This window comes from Phalaenopsis equestris, unplaced genomic scaffold (assembly GCF_001263595.1).
Source record: "Phalaenopsis equestris unplaced genomic scaffold, ASM126359v1 Scaffold000104, whole genome shotgun sequence".
Classification (NCBI taxonomy): Eukaryota; Viridiplantae; Streptophyta; class Magnoliopsida; order Asparagales; family Orchidaceae; genus Phalaenopsis; species Phalaenopsis equestris.
Window position 1 is genome coordinate 423907 of NW_018164546.1, and position 16263 is coordinate 440169.

At 34.2% G+C, this 16263-nt stretch overlaps 1 protein-coding gene across 1 annotated transcript in view; it reads right to left on the reverse strand.

The window, feature by feature from the left end:
- The window catches only part of LOC110020585, a 100701-nt gene that overhangs the window by 15357 nt on the left and 69081 nt on the right, over positions 1-16263 (reverse strand). Inside the window, 4 exon segments of the mRNA XM_020718736.1 lie at positions 1477-1548; positions 1631-1711; positions 1800-1895; positions 12887-12961. Coding sequence (XP_020574395.1) covers positions 1477-1548; positions 1631-1711; positions 1800-1895; positions 12887-12961 — 324 coding nt within the window.

Sequence of the window (16263 nt, forward strand, 5' to 3'; positions counted from 1 at the left end):
TAGTGAACGCGGACGCAGGGGTTATCCCGCGATCGGCTTCTTATTAAAAACACAAAACGCAATTTTGAGATAATCGCCCAAAACACGCGAAACAAACAATGAGACGGTGTTTTCAAAACGCCGCCCGTACTTATAAGCTGCCCCAAACGAGCCCTACGTGGATTGCCCTTGGGGAAGCATGGAGGTGGAAGATAGAGACCACATTATCACTAATTGTATTGTTTATGAATGATTAAAGATATCATGGCAAGCTGGGAATTGCTACAACTTCCAGGATGCAATGAATAAGCTAAGCAAGGCGCCGAGGAGTGGAGTTACACAAGCCAGATGCTATTGTTACATTGTCCACCATTGTTGGAGGGCTCGTAATGCTAAATCCCACAACAAAGTCAATGGCTCGCCGAAAATCATTGCCGCAAATATTCTTGAAGCACTTACCAAGACATCGCTTGATCCATTTCGTGAGCTATGAGATGCTAGCCGACCCGTTGGGTTAGTCCCTTCTACCTTTTCCTGGCATCCTCCCTCTCCCAGATGGCTCAAATTAAATGTCAATGGTGCTCTTCTTCCTTCCAGATGGTCGACACCAGCATTATCATTAATGATGAGCGGGGAATCTGAAAGGTTGCTACCATACACCATTTTGAACAATGAGATAGTGCCCAAGTTGTGTTTCAAGCCATCAAATCCATACAAGAAATTTGCAAAACAATGGATACTTGAATGCAAGGGCATTATCGTCGATGGGGACAACACCAACATGACGCATTTCTTGAGGTCTACCATGAAGAGGGACGTTTGGCGTCAACGAGCACATGAAGCCCGGAACTTAGCTTTTCTTTTGAATTTCAAGCAAGTTTTGTCTTTTCATATGCCCAGAGAATGTAATAGGGTGGCTCATTTTTGTGCTAAGCGAGCCCTTTCTTGCCTTTTGTTTGATGCATGTAGATGATGAGATTCCTATTTCTTCTATATTTGTAGATGATAGATCACATTTTTTTACATGATAGGTGCATACATATAAATTTTTTGTAACTTTTGAAATTATTAATCCAAAATGGAATATTTCAAAGAAAGTTCTCTCTAGTTGTTCGGAAAGATAATTAACCATAAGAGTTACAGCCGTGGGAAACTTAAGGCAAGGAAATAAATTTCTTACAAAATAAGGTTAAAAATATCTAGATAATACATTATCTATAATCTAATATCTACCTACTGAAAATTTTACTCCCTCCTACAATAATCGAGCACAAGCACAAAACTTTCAAGCCCACAAATCCCGTAAACGTTGAACCATTGATAAAACATGGTAATTAAATTGGCGTACAAAAACATTACAAGTTAATGCTTCCAATGCATGACCTCAAATAAAGTAAAGATTTCAGGAAGTAAACTTTTTCTTAAATAGTAATGGGTGATAAATGCATATAATAATAAAATTTTCAAATAGGGGGAGAGAGAAAATTTTGAAACTACCATAACAGGGAAAGCATCAATTGTTTGAATAACTGTTCTCATCAAAAGCAGAGGAAGAGGAACTTTATCAACCTAAAAAAGAAAAAACAGATGTCGTGATTGAAGCAGTCATCTCATTCTAAAACTAAATAAATAGTTGAGAATCTACGCATACCAAACTGTTCAAGGATTTTTCTAAAACTTGCTGGGTGAAAACTGTTCGCTGCTCAAAACAAGCCGTGCAAGCATCCGTTATCTGGAGGCATAAAATTTATGCCGAGCCAAGTTTAGCTTTGTTCGGTACTATTCTAATTTTCATTTTAACTACAAATCTGACAACAAACCTTCTTTAAAGCAACTCCATCCTTATCAGGATTGATGTCATGAATTGCATTCAATACTTCAACTGGGGTTAAAGCCGGGCCTGTATGTGCTGAACCCTGTAACACAGAAAATGATAAATTCATGATTTCTCAATATAATGTTAACCATTTCAAACAGTTTTTTTCTTCATAAGATGGTCAAATTTAAAAAATATTACTGAATATACAATAAAAGAAAGACAGAGAAAAAAAAACATGTTTTAACTTGCCAAATAGATTTGATACAAGTTCATCAGTTGACTCACAAAAATTGTGAGAGGCAAATTAATAGGGTGAAAAATAGTAGGGTTAGAGGCATTAATCAAATCAAAACTAACTAATTACCTGGTTTGATCTGTAAAATCCAACAATAGTCTTGGAAATGTTTAAAAGATGCAGCCTTATTTTTACATAAAAAGAACTACAACTTATCTTTAAGAAAAAAAAAATGAAAACGCTCTGGATTGATATAATCAACCTTCCCTACTTTTGGTTCAACAATGCTAAAAAAAAAAAAAACTTCTCAGGGTTACTTTCATTTGTTTACATAAAAAAAATAATGAGATATTGGCTCCATTCATTATTATCATCTAAATTGTAAAAAAAATGTCTGCATTCGGTAGAATGTTTCCAGAAGAGTAAGCACGAGAAGTTAGTAAATTATCACTAGCTCATCCTTGCTTTGAAAAAAAAGAATTCTAAAAAGAATTAAGAGCTGTATCTTCTATTTTTATTACATCGAATCATGTTGCATTGCATTTTCAATGGAGACCTGGACTTTGACAAATAAAAATAGACACGGTTTCCATAAAGTAAAAAATCCTTAATTTTCCTATAACCGTCCCTAAGTTACTCACCAGGAATTATCATATTAATCTAATTGTACCATACGAGTTCTAAGGATTTTCTCAGAAAACAAATCATCCCCTTTTCAAATAATTCCTACTAGGTAGAAGAAAACGGGTATTTCATTAAAAAACTATTTATCTTGTGATATTTAGAAATTAGATGGTTAAACACCAATAATTTAGGTAAACTGAATTTCGATGCACCCATCACCCTAAGCTTCAAAGATAAATCCTCTCCAGGATAATAGAAGATAGTGAACCATGACCATTTTCAAGTCCTTTAATGTGTAGTAAAAATATAGTCTTCTGTGTTGTGTTTTATTAACTTTTATGTTAACTTTATGCTTGTGAAAAATGTACTTGTTGTTATATGCAACAAATAGGTTGGAAGATCCCTTGGAGAATATCATGTCTTGTCTAGTTTAGTGACGAGACATGATATTCATTTACTATGTATTATTTTCTCCCCTGAATTAAGATCTAGGAAATTAAAATGAAATCCATGATTTGTAAATCATAATATCTTAATTTGCATATTGATATGTTAACTTTTTGTGCTTAATTTACTTCCTAATTAGACAATTGAAAAGTTAAAATGGGTTGTGGCTAGTATTACATAAATAGACTAATGGAACGATTAAGTTATCATACACCGTTTTAGAAGAATAGGAATATAACTGCTAGAATAGTACAATCACATTGGTTTAGGGAACTAAAATATAATATGAAGCTCCAAAACTTTTTATGACCTTGGAAGAGGTTAATGAGTATTGATGTTCTTGATTGTCAACAACATTAGATTCAATTAGGCAAGTCTGAATTTCTTAGGTCCAATTTAGATAAGATTCTCTCACGAAAACCTTCCTCTTCAATTTAGTTTACTATTTTGAAAAATTAGGATGAGTCACTTTAAAAATTCACAAAAAATTCAACACTTCAAGCTATAGCCTTAGGACTCATAAACTAGAAATTTCACATAGCTTGAAAATAAACAAGTTCCCAATGGCGAAATTTCACATAGCTTGAAAATAAACAAGTTCCCATAAAAGTTCCCAATGGGAACGATGCACAGACTCAAAAATCTGTTTATTATTTGAGTGATACATATACTAGTGTATTTGGCGTGACATCATTTTTCTCATCTCATGATTTTTTATGGCCTAACTTTTTTTTTCTTTTTGTTTATAATGCTATAAGAAAGCTCTGCTATTGTCAGATCCTAAGTTTTAGATGCAAAAAGTGAAGGTTTTCAATACGTAGTTGACAGTCAGTGTAATAATTTGTCAAAAAATTATTACATGAATCTTTTAAATTATTGTCTCGATATTAGGGGTCATTGTATCAGGGCCCGAGAGTAGTGTTGAATAAATAATGATTCTCACATTATGGACGAATAAGTGCAAAGAAGTTAGTATATGAATTTAATATTTAGATAGAAATTTGAAATATAGATACTCACAGGTAATTAATAGAATTAGTAATATTATTACTCACAGAACAATATATATCTTATGCATTTCATAAATCAAATATATTGGAGAAAAGGCTGAATATATTGATAGCATTTATTTTGAACTTTTGTATTCAGATTGGAGTTATATTAGAAATAATGTTGGTATAGTTATAGATAAGAGTTTAAAAAATAATATTTTAAAAATTAACAAAATTAAAGATTTATGGCTCTAAAGATTATTGTTGATACAAAGATTTTTCATATCATAAGTGCTTATGCTCCCCAAGTAGGTTTGGACATGTACAAAAAATATATATATAATGACCCAAAAGAATTAATATAAATGATGTATCTTGAATAAAGAGATGAGCATATTATCATTTATAGAAATAAATATAATAAAACACAAATGGATAATTTTTTAATGAGAAAAATAGATCGTCGAGATTATAAAAATTGAAAGATCATTTCGCGTAAAAATTTAAATACTCAACATCGATTCTTGGTTTTGAATTTTAAGATGAAGGGTTAGAAGATGAAAAATATAGTAAAATATTATCATAGAATTATATGAGAGCACTTCAAAAATTAATATAATTATTTTTACAAATAACTTCAATATCATAAGATTTAAGATGTTTATGAAGTTAATAATATGTGAAATAAAGTAATGAGTACAATTAAACAAATTATTAAAACGTGATTGAAGAATCAAAAGAAAAAAATTTTATAAACAAAAAAATTAGTGGTGGTATTATAATGTTCAAGAAAAAAATAAGAAAAATAATAAGTTTTGTTATAAAAATCGGGTTAGAAGTATGGATTCATGTTAAGAAAATCTATTATGGAATATATACATTTATTGAAAGGTTTGATGGAAAAGTACACGGAGAGTAAGGAAGATCTACTAATAATTTTTGTTGATTTAGAAAAAACTTGTAATAAAGCTCCAAGAGAAATACTTTAATGGTTCTAAAAAAAAGGTATCAATATTGTTTATACTCACTTTATTAAAGATATGTATATTAGAGTTGTTACTTCGTATGCAAATAGAAAGATTGATCAAGTATTTTCCTATTTCAGTTGGATTACATTAGGGACGGCTTTAAGCCCATATTTTTTTTCTTTAGTTATGGAAATTCTTATCGGATATTTACAGGACTTTGTACCTTGGTGAATGCTTTTCGCTGATGATATCCTTCTTGTGGAAATAGTTCTGAAAAAAACTTGTATTGTGGAGGTCAAATTTAGAGTGTAAAGGCTTTAGTTTGAGTATATCTAAAATTGAATACATATAATGTAATTTACTGGTAGAACTAGTAGTGGGGTAGTAAAATAGGTGATCGAGTCATTAAAAGGAGTGAATGTTTTAGATATCTCAGGTCTAATGTTGAAAGTGATGGTGATATAGATGAGGATGTTATCAGTAGAATTCAAGTTGAATGGTTGAGCAGAGGAATGCATGGAGTTATTGTGCGATAAAAAAGTACCTCTTAGACTTAAACAAAAATTTTTATAAGATTGTAGTGAGGCCTATAATGCTTCATGTCAAGGAATGTTGGCCTATAAAAGAGAAGCATAAAATTAAATGTTACTGTGATGAGAATGATCAGGTTAGCTCCAACAACAAACAATATTAGAGAAAGTTGTCTTAGATGGCTAGTTCACATTAAATGTCGACCATCTTATGACCCAGTTAGGAGAGATGTTTTAAATTTGACTTTTGTTAAAAAAAGGTAGAGATAGACATGAAAAAGAATGAGGCATGTTGTATAAGAAATGGTCTTAATTTATTAGAATTAAATAAAAATATGACATTCAATAGGACACAATGGAAAGAAAAGATTCATGTAGCGGACTCCATTAGTAGGATAAGGGCATGTTGTTTTGTTGTTGTAGTAAAATGGAATAAGGATAATCACACCTCATCCATAAAAAAGAGTTTTGTTTCTTTATAAACAAAACATCCCACATATGGATAGAAAAATTTACTGGATTAACAAAATTTTGAGTTCTTTAGAAATTCTTACCCTGATGGTTGAGTCTTAACATTTCATTCTCCTTGGTTTAGGGATTCAACACTTTGCATTGAGGATTTGACAACAAAAGCTTGAAAAATTACTGGTAGTTATCTTTATTTTATTATTATTTTTTCCAATTTCAACCATTCTTCGCAACTTCGCTGCATACCCTGATCGCCAAGTTTCAAGGTTGATTATAAATCCACTACATCATACACATCACCCTTACAATCTTCATCATATATTAATTAGAAAAAATATCTTTGTACTGCATCCAAAACAAGAATATATAATGAATTCTATGAAACCTTAATGATGCTGGAGTTAACCCAAATCAGAACAAAAAAACAAATAGTATTACTAAAAGCAAATAAATGGTTACAACCAACACACATAAAAGAGAAAATTAAACACACACGACATGCATAATCATGTTAGGGCAGCTCTCGGGGGATGGTGGTGACAGTTAGAGAACTGGGTGAGGGTGTGGCAAAGTAGGGAAGGGGTTTTTCATGCTATAGTAGAAGAGCGACAACAATTATGAGTTGTCGAAATGGTCGGGAAGCAAGGGAAGACAGTCCAAACATCGGTGGTTTACTGTTTGGGTCGGTTGGACAGCGGGATAGCAACAAGAGGGAGGTGTTGCAGAGATGGTAGCAAGTTGGAATGAGTGGAACAGCTGGTCGAGTGGCTGAAAAAGTAGGAAATAGCCAAAACTGTTGTTTCCGAGCGGCAACAGTAAGCAGAAATGACAACTGTAGGGGCGGTAAAGGAGTGAGAGTACGGGACAGCCACAGAAGGACCCTCCAGGGGCTTCCGCAACGAGAAGGATGGTTGGACAGAGAATATCCGCAGAGAGAATATAACAAGATTGTTGTCGGGTCGGCCTGCAGCGATAGGGAATGCGAGGCACCAATACGGGATGAATGTGGAAAAGTGGGAGAAAGATAAACGCCACCTGGAGACCAAGATACAACCAAAGCACCACCTAAACACTAAAATATAACCCTCGAAGGGAAGAAGGTACAAAGCAAATGAAAAAAATACTAATCCAAACCCTAATACACACATATATAACAAATGACTAAAAGGGAAAGAAGGATAATAGGAAAGGTAGAATAAGAAGGGACAACGGAACTATTTCAGCGGCTCGACTCTCATCTCCCACTATAGGTATTCTAGCGGTACAATAGTAGCTACAGTACCACAAGAAAACTATACACGAAAAAACTCCCGCGTCAATTTCCAGGGGTTAAGGGAGCTTCAACTTCATTCGTCAAATCTTGTGGCTCCTCATAGCACAAAGTCAAGTTTGCCAAGTTGAGGTAGCGGAGATATTGTTGTCCCCTGGTAGATCGATCAAGTGGGTGTTGTCATTCCAAAGCACATTCTGGTAGAAAATGTATATATTCTCTTTTGGCACAACCTGAGTTGACACTGTAGATAGACGAGTATTCTCACAAATCAGGTATCGAGCCATCTCATTTGTAAACTGTTGCTTCCCCTCTTCATGCTCAACGGAGTGTAGCTGATAAATCAATATGTGAGGATAAATAAACTCTGGGGTGAAATTTGTGGCAGGCTGCACCCCTCTCGTTAGCAACCACTCAGGAGAGACCTTCTTTATAGATAGAACCTAGATCCCATTGAAGAATGTTCTTCCCAATTAAGCTCCTAATACACATTTTAAAGCTGAGATTCATTACTATTGTCTGGACATCTACAGATGGTACCATGTTGAACAAAATCTAACATCTGAATAACTTCATGTAATCTTCAAGACATGGCCCAAAATGACCCCAATTCTGACGTGTTGGGCCTCCCTCGGTAGGGTAAATCAAAAATGAGTTTACAAATCTAAATGATCAAAATTTCTCTTACATGGAGTTGGCATGCCTCTGGTTTTAATTCCTCAAATTCAAAACTACCTTGGACACTCACCGTGAAATCAGTTGAAAGGAGCATTTGGGGCAGCTTATTTGTCGCTTGTACGTTTTCAAAACGCCATGGAGGTGTTCATTTCGAGTGTTTTACGTGAATTTAAGGAAACGACGTTTTTAAAATGTATTAGACGTCGAACGTGGATACGACCCCGCGTCTCGCGTTTCTGTCTTCCAATCGCAATCTACCCTTTGATCTCCTGCAATTCTTCCCCTGTGATTTGTCTCGCCTGAATCAATTTCGTTTCGATGCAAGAAAAGAAAATCGGCGTAGTTCTCAACTGATTTCCCGTAATTTTCAGTTGATTTCCCATAATTCTCAGCTTTGTTGTCATGTTCTTTGTGCTTGGTCGGGCTTTCGCATTCGGAGTAGGAGCGGCAGATCTCGGTGTAGGCGGCATAAGGAAGTGTGGATTGATGTTCAATTCAATCTTGTATTGCTATTGACTCTCGGAGAGTCCTTTTAGGTTAGATTTCAGGATCCCTCTGTGATTTTCTTTATTTTATTTGAATTCTGTAAGTTGCAGAAATTCACTTTTGAATTGGTTTAGTTTAGTAAATTTTTGGCTAACGACACAATTGAATGATTAAAAACTGCAATTCAGAGATTGAATTTTTTTGTCTGTTTATGTGAATAAGATGTCTGTATATTGATTGTTGTGTTTTTTCCGTTTGTTGCTGAAGAATTTATATTGCACTTCATTTTTATTTGAAGATTTTGCATGCAATTATCTCACTTCATTTTTATTTGAAGATTTTGCATGCAATTAGCTGGATCATGTTTCCTTAAATTTGTTTTTCCCTGTCAGTTGATCTATTAGAATTGCTCTTAATATTTATTTGCTCTTAGAACACTACAAGATTTATTGTGTCCTATGAAAAAGAACTACTCTATGGCATGTAAATTTTCTAAAATTTAAGGCTTTATTTTCCGCCCGACATGATATAGATATTGGAGAAAATTTGGGCCAATCAAAATTTGTTTGGGATGGATTTTAACTTTGTTGGATTTGCGTTGAGATTGGTACATATATATTAATAATCAAACAATTCATGTATTACAATCATTTGCTTGTATTACAATCATTTGCTAAACATTTGCTAAAGCATGATTCATTTCAAAATTTCAAACTTTGGTTTTTTATTCTTGCATCCAACCATCAACAACGGTTGATGATCTTACGTCAGTAAGAAACATGAGGATGACACAAATTGGCAATGAATCTTCGCATCAACGTCAAATATATAACCTGCTAACTGTGCCACAAAACTTTGTTGTTGGCAATCGTTACTTCCACACTTTGATAGTTTGAGAAATGCTTGATTAATGTTTTAATAGCCTTCATACTTGTTGTCTCGAGATCTGTCCAAATTTATATGCCTCAATTCCTCTGGATTTTTTTAAGAACAAATTTGACTTTTTTTTTATAATTAAATAAAATTATTGAAACTATTATAATTTTTTACTGTTATAAAATGATATTTTTTGTTCTGAACTGTCAAATGTGTAGTCGTCAAAGTTCTAGTGTAAACAACAACACTGCGCCTGTCAGAATGGTCTTTTATCTACAAAAAGCTGCAAATCAGTTGTTTTCCAAATGTACAAAACAAACAGCTTACCCAGAACAGGGGCAAAATGATCATTTATCAAGAATTAGTTGTTTTCAAAACGCACAAACCAAACAGCTAGCCAATAAGATAAACTGCTGATCAGCATATTATCAGGATAAGCTGGATAAATTGCAGCTGCCCCAATGATCATTTATCAAGAATTAGTTGTTTTCAAAACACACAAACCAAACAGCTAGCCAATAAGATAAACTGTTGATCAGCATATTATCAGGATAAGCTGGATAAAACATACCCGAAGTCTCTTCTACGGGCTTAGCTAGAATTACGCGCCTCTTTTCCTCAAGTGGAAGTTGGTCCTCCTTTGTGTCATCACAATCTTCAATGTCTACTATGTCATTACCCAAATTTTCATGAATGCTCTGCTCAGTGAACTAGATCACCCCCTTGATTGTACAGTTCGATTCAAAATGTCTAAATCCGTGACACTTGAAACACTTCTTAGTGGTGAAAGGGTCTATAACCTTGTTGAAGGGTCCATTTGGGGTAGCTTATGTGGTGCGGTGGCGTTTTGAAAACGCATCTGAACTGTTTGGGTAAATTGAGTTTTGGCAGCTTATGCGTTTTGAAAACGCTGAAAGCAGCATTTTCACACAGCACCTATCTAGGTGTGGTGGCAGTTTTCTAGAAGTAGTCTAGCTTTTTCAAAAAAATACAAATTTTAAATGGCTACCACACCTTGCTTATCAGCAGATTATTTTTAATCAACTTATGAGCAGATTATTCAATAAGCTGCAGCTGCCCCAAACAGACCCTTAAAAATGTGGATTGTTTCCACATGTTCTCTACTCTGAATCAGATTTTCCTATGACAACATCGTTTTGGGTGTTCTCCTGGGTGTACTCTTGTTGTAAGATTACAAGATTGAATTCTGCCTGTAAGATGGGTTGTTGCTCGGTGATGTGGTATGTATACTTCTGAAAAACATGTCCGAATTTTCAGTCTGTAGTAAGCTGGTAGAAATTAGAGCTCTATCTCTCGATTCATCTTAAGATTCTCCAATCTTTCCTAAGTTGGCTCTTCTCTCGGCCTTCTTTGATATTAGATTCCACAGTGCTTGGGCCGATCTTCTACATCACTAAAGTCCTCCCCGATTAAAGGGATTCAAATCTTCGTCTTTGCCTCCCCTATGACTCTCTCGATCCCGGTCGAGGGTAATCTCCCTCTGGGTTTCATCCTCAATGTCTACAAGCCTCTGCCAAAGTCAGCAGATCTCTTGATGTATCTCCCCCCAAGTAAGCTCAGGTGTGCATCTCCTTGGTGGCATGTTTAGAGTTTAGACTGGGGGGTGAAAAAGGGTGTAGTGAACTAATCAACGGTGTCAAGAGTTTGATTTGGAGTTGCTGATGTTGAAAATCAGCAAAGAAGAATTAAGGTTAGGTCAAAATGTGAATAAGGTTTGGGAATAAGAAAGAAAAAATTTTGTAGAGGGATAAGACAGATGCTAGGAAACCATAGAATAGAACTAGGGTTATGCTAGCTCTAATACCAAATGATACGGGAGTTAACCCAAACCAAGTCAGAAAAACAAATAATATTACTAAAAGCAAATAAACAGTTACAAACAACACACTTGAAAGGAAAAATAGAACACACACGGCACGCATACTCGCGTTAGGGTTGTTCCCGAGTGATGGCAGTAACAGTTAGAGGATTGGGTGAGGTGACGACAAAGTACGGAAGGGGGTTTCCGGGCTATCGTAGAAGAGCGACAATGATTATGTCGTTCGAATGGTCGGGTAGCAAGGCTAGGCAGTTTAAATAGCAGAAGTTTGTTGTTTGGGACAGCTGGACGGTGGGAAAGCAGCAAGGGGGAAGTGTTGGGACGTTGCGACGATGGCAACAAGCTGGAATGAGGAGAATAACTTGCCAGGTGGCTGGAACAGTAAAAAAAGCCCAAAACTACCGTTTCCGGGCGGCGGCAATGAGTGGGAATAGCGACAACAGCGACGGTGAAGGTGTGGGACTGCAGGACAGCCACATGAGGATTGTCTGAGGGCTGCAACAGCGAGAATAATGGATAGACGGCAAGGAACTGCAGGGAGACAGCAACAGAATTGTTGCAGGGCATGCCTGCAACGATGGGGAATACGAGGCAGCAAAACGGGAGGGATTCAGAGGAGTTGAGGAAGGACAAACACCACCTGGAGACCAAGATATAACCCTCGAAGAGAAAAAGAGAAGCCGACGGCTGTCTCGGAACAAAGCACATGAAAAAAACTATTAATCCAAACTCTAATATACACATATATAGCGAATAACTAAAAAAAATGAGTAATAACAAGAAAGAAGGAAGAAGAAAGGAAAATGAGACTATTTCGACGGCCTGACTCTCGTCTCTCACAATATATTTCCCGTGGTATTGTAGCAGCTACAATATTACGAGAAAACTATACGGGAAAAAGCTACCACATCATTTATTACTTCTTGTTGCCATAATAAACTAATAAGATCAACACATCACCCTGTTTAGATTCCCTCTCTCTACATGCATCACCCCAATATACAATACAAGCATTAGAAGAACAACATACTTACCAGTTCAAGTTATGGATACAAGTCTCGTATTTATATTGATCTATGTTTGGTGCCAAAATAATTGGGCAGTGCAATGTATATTTTATAAAAAGTTTGTTTTAATATAACTCTCTATGACTGAGCATCCTTTAAATTTTGATCCAAAACTAAGCCAAGCTTGCTTCAGCAACATTGACATGTAAGTCCAGCTAATGAAACCGAAATAGATGATAAACCCTAAAGATTCATAAATAATAAAATAATTTCTCCAAGACTTGTATGACGAAAATGACACCTTTATCTGTTTACAAAAGCTAATTATTTTATCCACATAGGAACAGTCTTGATATCCATTTGTACCGCAATACATGTTCATCATAAAGCTAATTCTGGCTTAGTAGAGGATAGATCAATCCAAAAATTGGGGAAAATTTGATCTGAAAAAAATAATAAAAACACTTTCGCACGTAAAAACAGCTACTTTACACATTTAGTTTTTTTTTTTTTTTAAATAATTGCAACACTGATAAAAGGTGTGGATCAAACGCATGACTTGCTTCCGTTTACAACAATGAATTGTATGAAAAAGCATGAATTCGTTACACTCTAAAAGTCCAGGGAAGTTTTATAGGCATAAAATTGTAGATATATTATCTACTACCTGAAGAATGCAAGCTAATGCAGCTTGGAATTTCTCAATTGGAAGCTCAACAAGCCTTGGAAATATTGGTAAAACCTGAAAAAAATAATGCAAAAAAAAAATCTGTCAAAAAATTATAATACGGCGTTACAAATTCCATGGTAAAGCAAAATCCAGCTTACAACAAACAGCATGATAATAATACTGCACCTTTAAGAAAAAATAATAACCCATTACGAAATTTTTAAACTTCATATCTTACGCATTGCATAACCACATCAAGATTAACTGACATCACAAATGATTACTAACTATTTACTTCAGAGTACGTTTTAAAATGTAGTATTTGCATATAAATAGATTTCCAGACGCCAATTTTTTTAATGATATGTAAGAAAGGTTTTACCAAAATATTCATTAGAATAGAAAGGAAGAACTTCATACTAATTTCAATTTATAAAGACATTATTGACCCAGAAAAAGACATCAACCTGCTGAATGCTCATTAGATAATTGAGTTTCTACAGACACTATAATTAAAAATTTCAATGCTCAAAGAAGATAATTTAAGAATCCAAGATCATCAATACCTATCCATTTTTACCTATAGTATCATTATAATAAAGACATCATCCAAATTTTATTTGAGGATATAAGCTAGGTTTCCTACATTGTAACTTGGATCATGAATTTGATTCACAGTAACAGTCTCAATGCAATGAATGGTAAAGTTTCCATTTTGATATTAAATATAATTTTTATTTGGAATCCAAACATTGTTTTTCTCTGAAGGATAAAACAAGAAAATATCATATTAGACAAATGTGGAAGGAGCATCTATTGAAGTTCAGGTAGTGCAAAATAGACAGGTAATTTTGGCATGCAGCATGAAAGGTAAAAGTTGGACAAAAAAAAAGGATCTATAAAATTAAATTTGTGATTATAATGAAAAGGGATATATCAATAGTAACATAAGAAAAATTGAAATATATCTGCTCAAAATAGGTTTAAAGTCTTATGCACTTAAAAAATATGAATATAGAATAGGGATTCATAAATTGAAACCAAATAGTTGGAATGAAGTATTATTTTATTGGAAATAGTATACGATGATAATGGACTCAATAAATTTACTAGTTTTAAGATTGCATTAATATATCATAAATTATGGATTTAATTGTATAAACAAGAAGAACACGGGGGCAGTTTTTGAGGTGTTGGTGATGATCAACGAGTAGCAAAGGCAACAAATTTAATGGAATTTGATGGAATTTGATAGAATGAATGCTGAAAGAGGAACAATTTGATGAAGGAAAAAGAATAGAAAGAGAAAAAGAGATTGAAAATAAGAATTAAATGTAATGTTTTCAAAGCGATAAGTGCAATGTAATGTGTAAAGATTCCTTCTTGCTTCAATGTGCCAAACATAAAATGAAACGACACTTTTACTAAATACAACATTCATGACCTTTCTCATATAAACATATCTTATCAGCATGTATTATTTAATTTACAAAATTTAAACTACATCAAGTAATACTTTTCAGTATATATTAATACATTCAATCACAGTGATACTTGCTCTTCAAAAGATAAAAAAATAAAATAAATATGGATGTGATGAAAGAATAGCTAAAATAAAAAACACTCATCAAATTGAACAACCAACAATAGATCAAGAGGTAGGGGCAATATAAACATGAGGCACTAAGAATCATACAAAGGATACATTAAAATACATTCTCAAAAAATCTAGTGGAGAACTACAAACACCACTAACACTACCAGCATGATTCGACAAAAGACGCGTAAAAATTACTAGCAGGTGAGAGAACCTGAAAATAGGAACACCAAAAAGTGGCTAGCTCCAATGCAAGAGAACAAAAAACCAACAAGCAATGAGTTAGCAACTCCAGCAACTAGAGAGGAAACAGTGAACTTCATGCCCTAATTATTTAAATAATGCTTAACCAAACTATGAAATGTGAATTATGCTTATATTTTTAAACAAATTCAAGAGCATAACACTATGACATGTTGCACATGCAATGATACAGTCTTGAGCTTCTAAGCAAGCAATGTTATTAGGCCAACGCATTGCTTTGCTAGCTTCACTCCTAAAATGTACTTTTAATAACACTACTTAAATGAATTCCTCACGGAGAAGGATGAATGTGTGAAAAAGGAAAACTACATGGATTAGAGGAAGTGGGGACAATTGAGAAAGGTCATCAAAGAAAATCCATATATCTATTCCATTATCAATCACCATCAATTATAACCTCAGGCATGGACAATCTATAAAGTTAACAGCAACGGCAAAATGGAAAATATTTCTATCAAAAAAATTATTATTTTATCCTTAACAAATACTAAAAATAAAAAATAGCCATGTCAAAAACACTAAACTGGCAAACCAAATGTCTAGTGACTAAGAACAAAAGTAGATAATTCACATCGCATCAATTCCCTTGGAGTGAGAAGAATTCTAGTAAAGTGAATTAAATGTTGTCAAATAAACAACTGAATATCCTCATCTACAACAATTAACTGATTAAGGGCAACATTCAAAAAAGCTAGTAGCATACAAAAGCAATATCAAAATGGCCATAAAATTTTCATGCTTCATGAGAAGGAATAAAAATAGTTTTATAAAATCTTATATTTGCTGATTGTTTTGATAAAAAAATGCATATAAATATGTATATTAATTTATATTAATTAACATTTTAATAAAAGTAATTGAATATATTTTAGTGTAATGTTCCAATTCCCTTAACTAAAGCATTATGCTTTACTCCACATTCAACTAAATCAAGCATGCAATGAAAGATTTATATATAGAAAAGCCCAAGGGCTGATTTTATTGAAAAAAGGATACATAAATGTTGTATGAGAGAGTCCAATAGAGGCACCCTACCCATACGACACCAAGTACAGTAATACCCCAACAAAAAGATACAGATAAACTCAATAAAAATTTAAAACAAATTTAAAATATGCAGCAAACAAATAGCTAGGGACGAGCCAATTTAGTCATGACTTTTGCTCTAGTTTTAGGAGCGGAGCCAGATAACAAACTTTGAAGAGTCGTGTCATTGTCAGGAGTGACAAAAGTATTATCCATTAAGTTTCCAAATTGGAGTGTGCCCCCAGCCTTCTTCCTCCTCCGAGAAGTGTAAACCTGCTATTCTTCATCTGAAGACTGACTCATGTGATCATCGGTCTTATTAGATATTAGAACCACAGTATAAGGAAAGACAGTCGTTATCACAGTGATAGGTTCCAGTGTATGTGAAGGGTGAATTGTCACCTCTGCACCTGATGCTTCCTGAATAGGAGATGCTAGTCTATCCTGATTTTCGGTTTGAACATTATCCGTTGTAGTATGGTCAGGA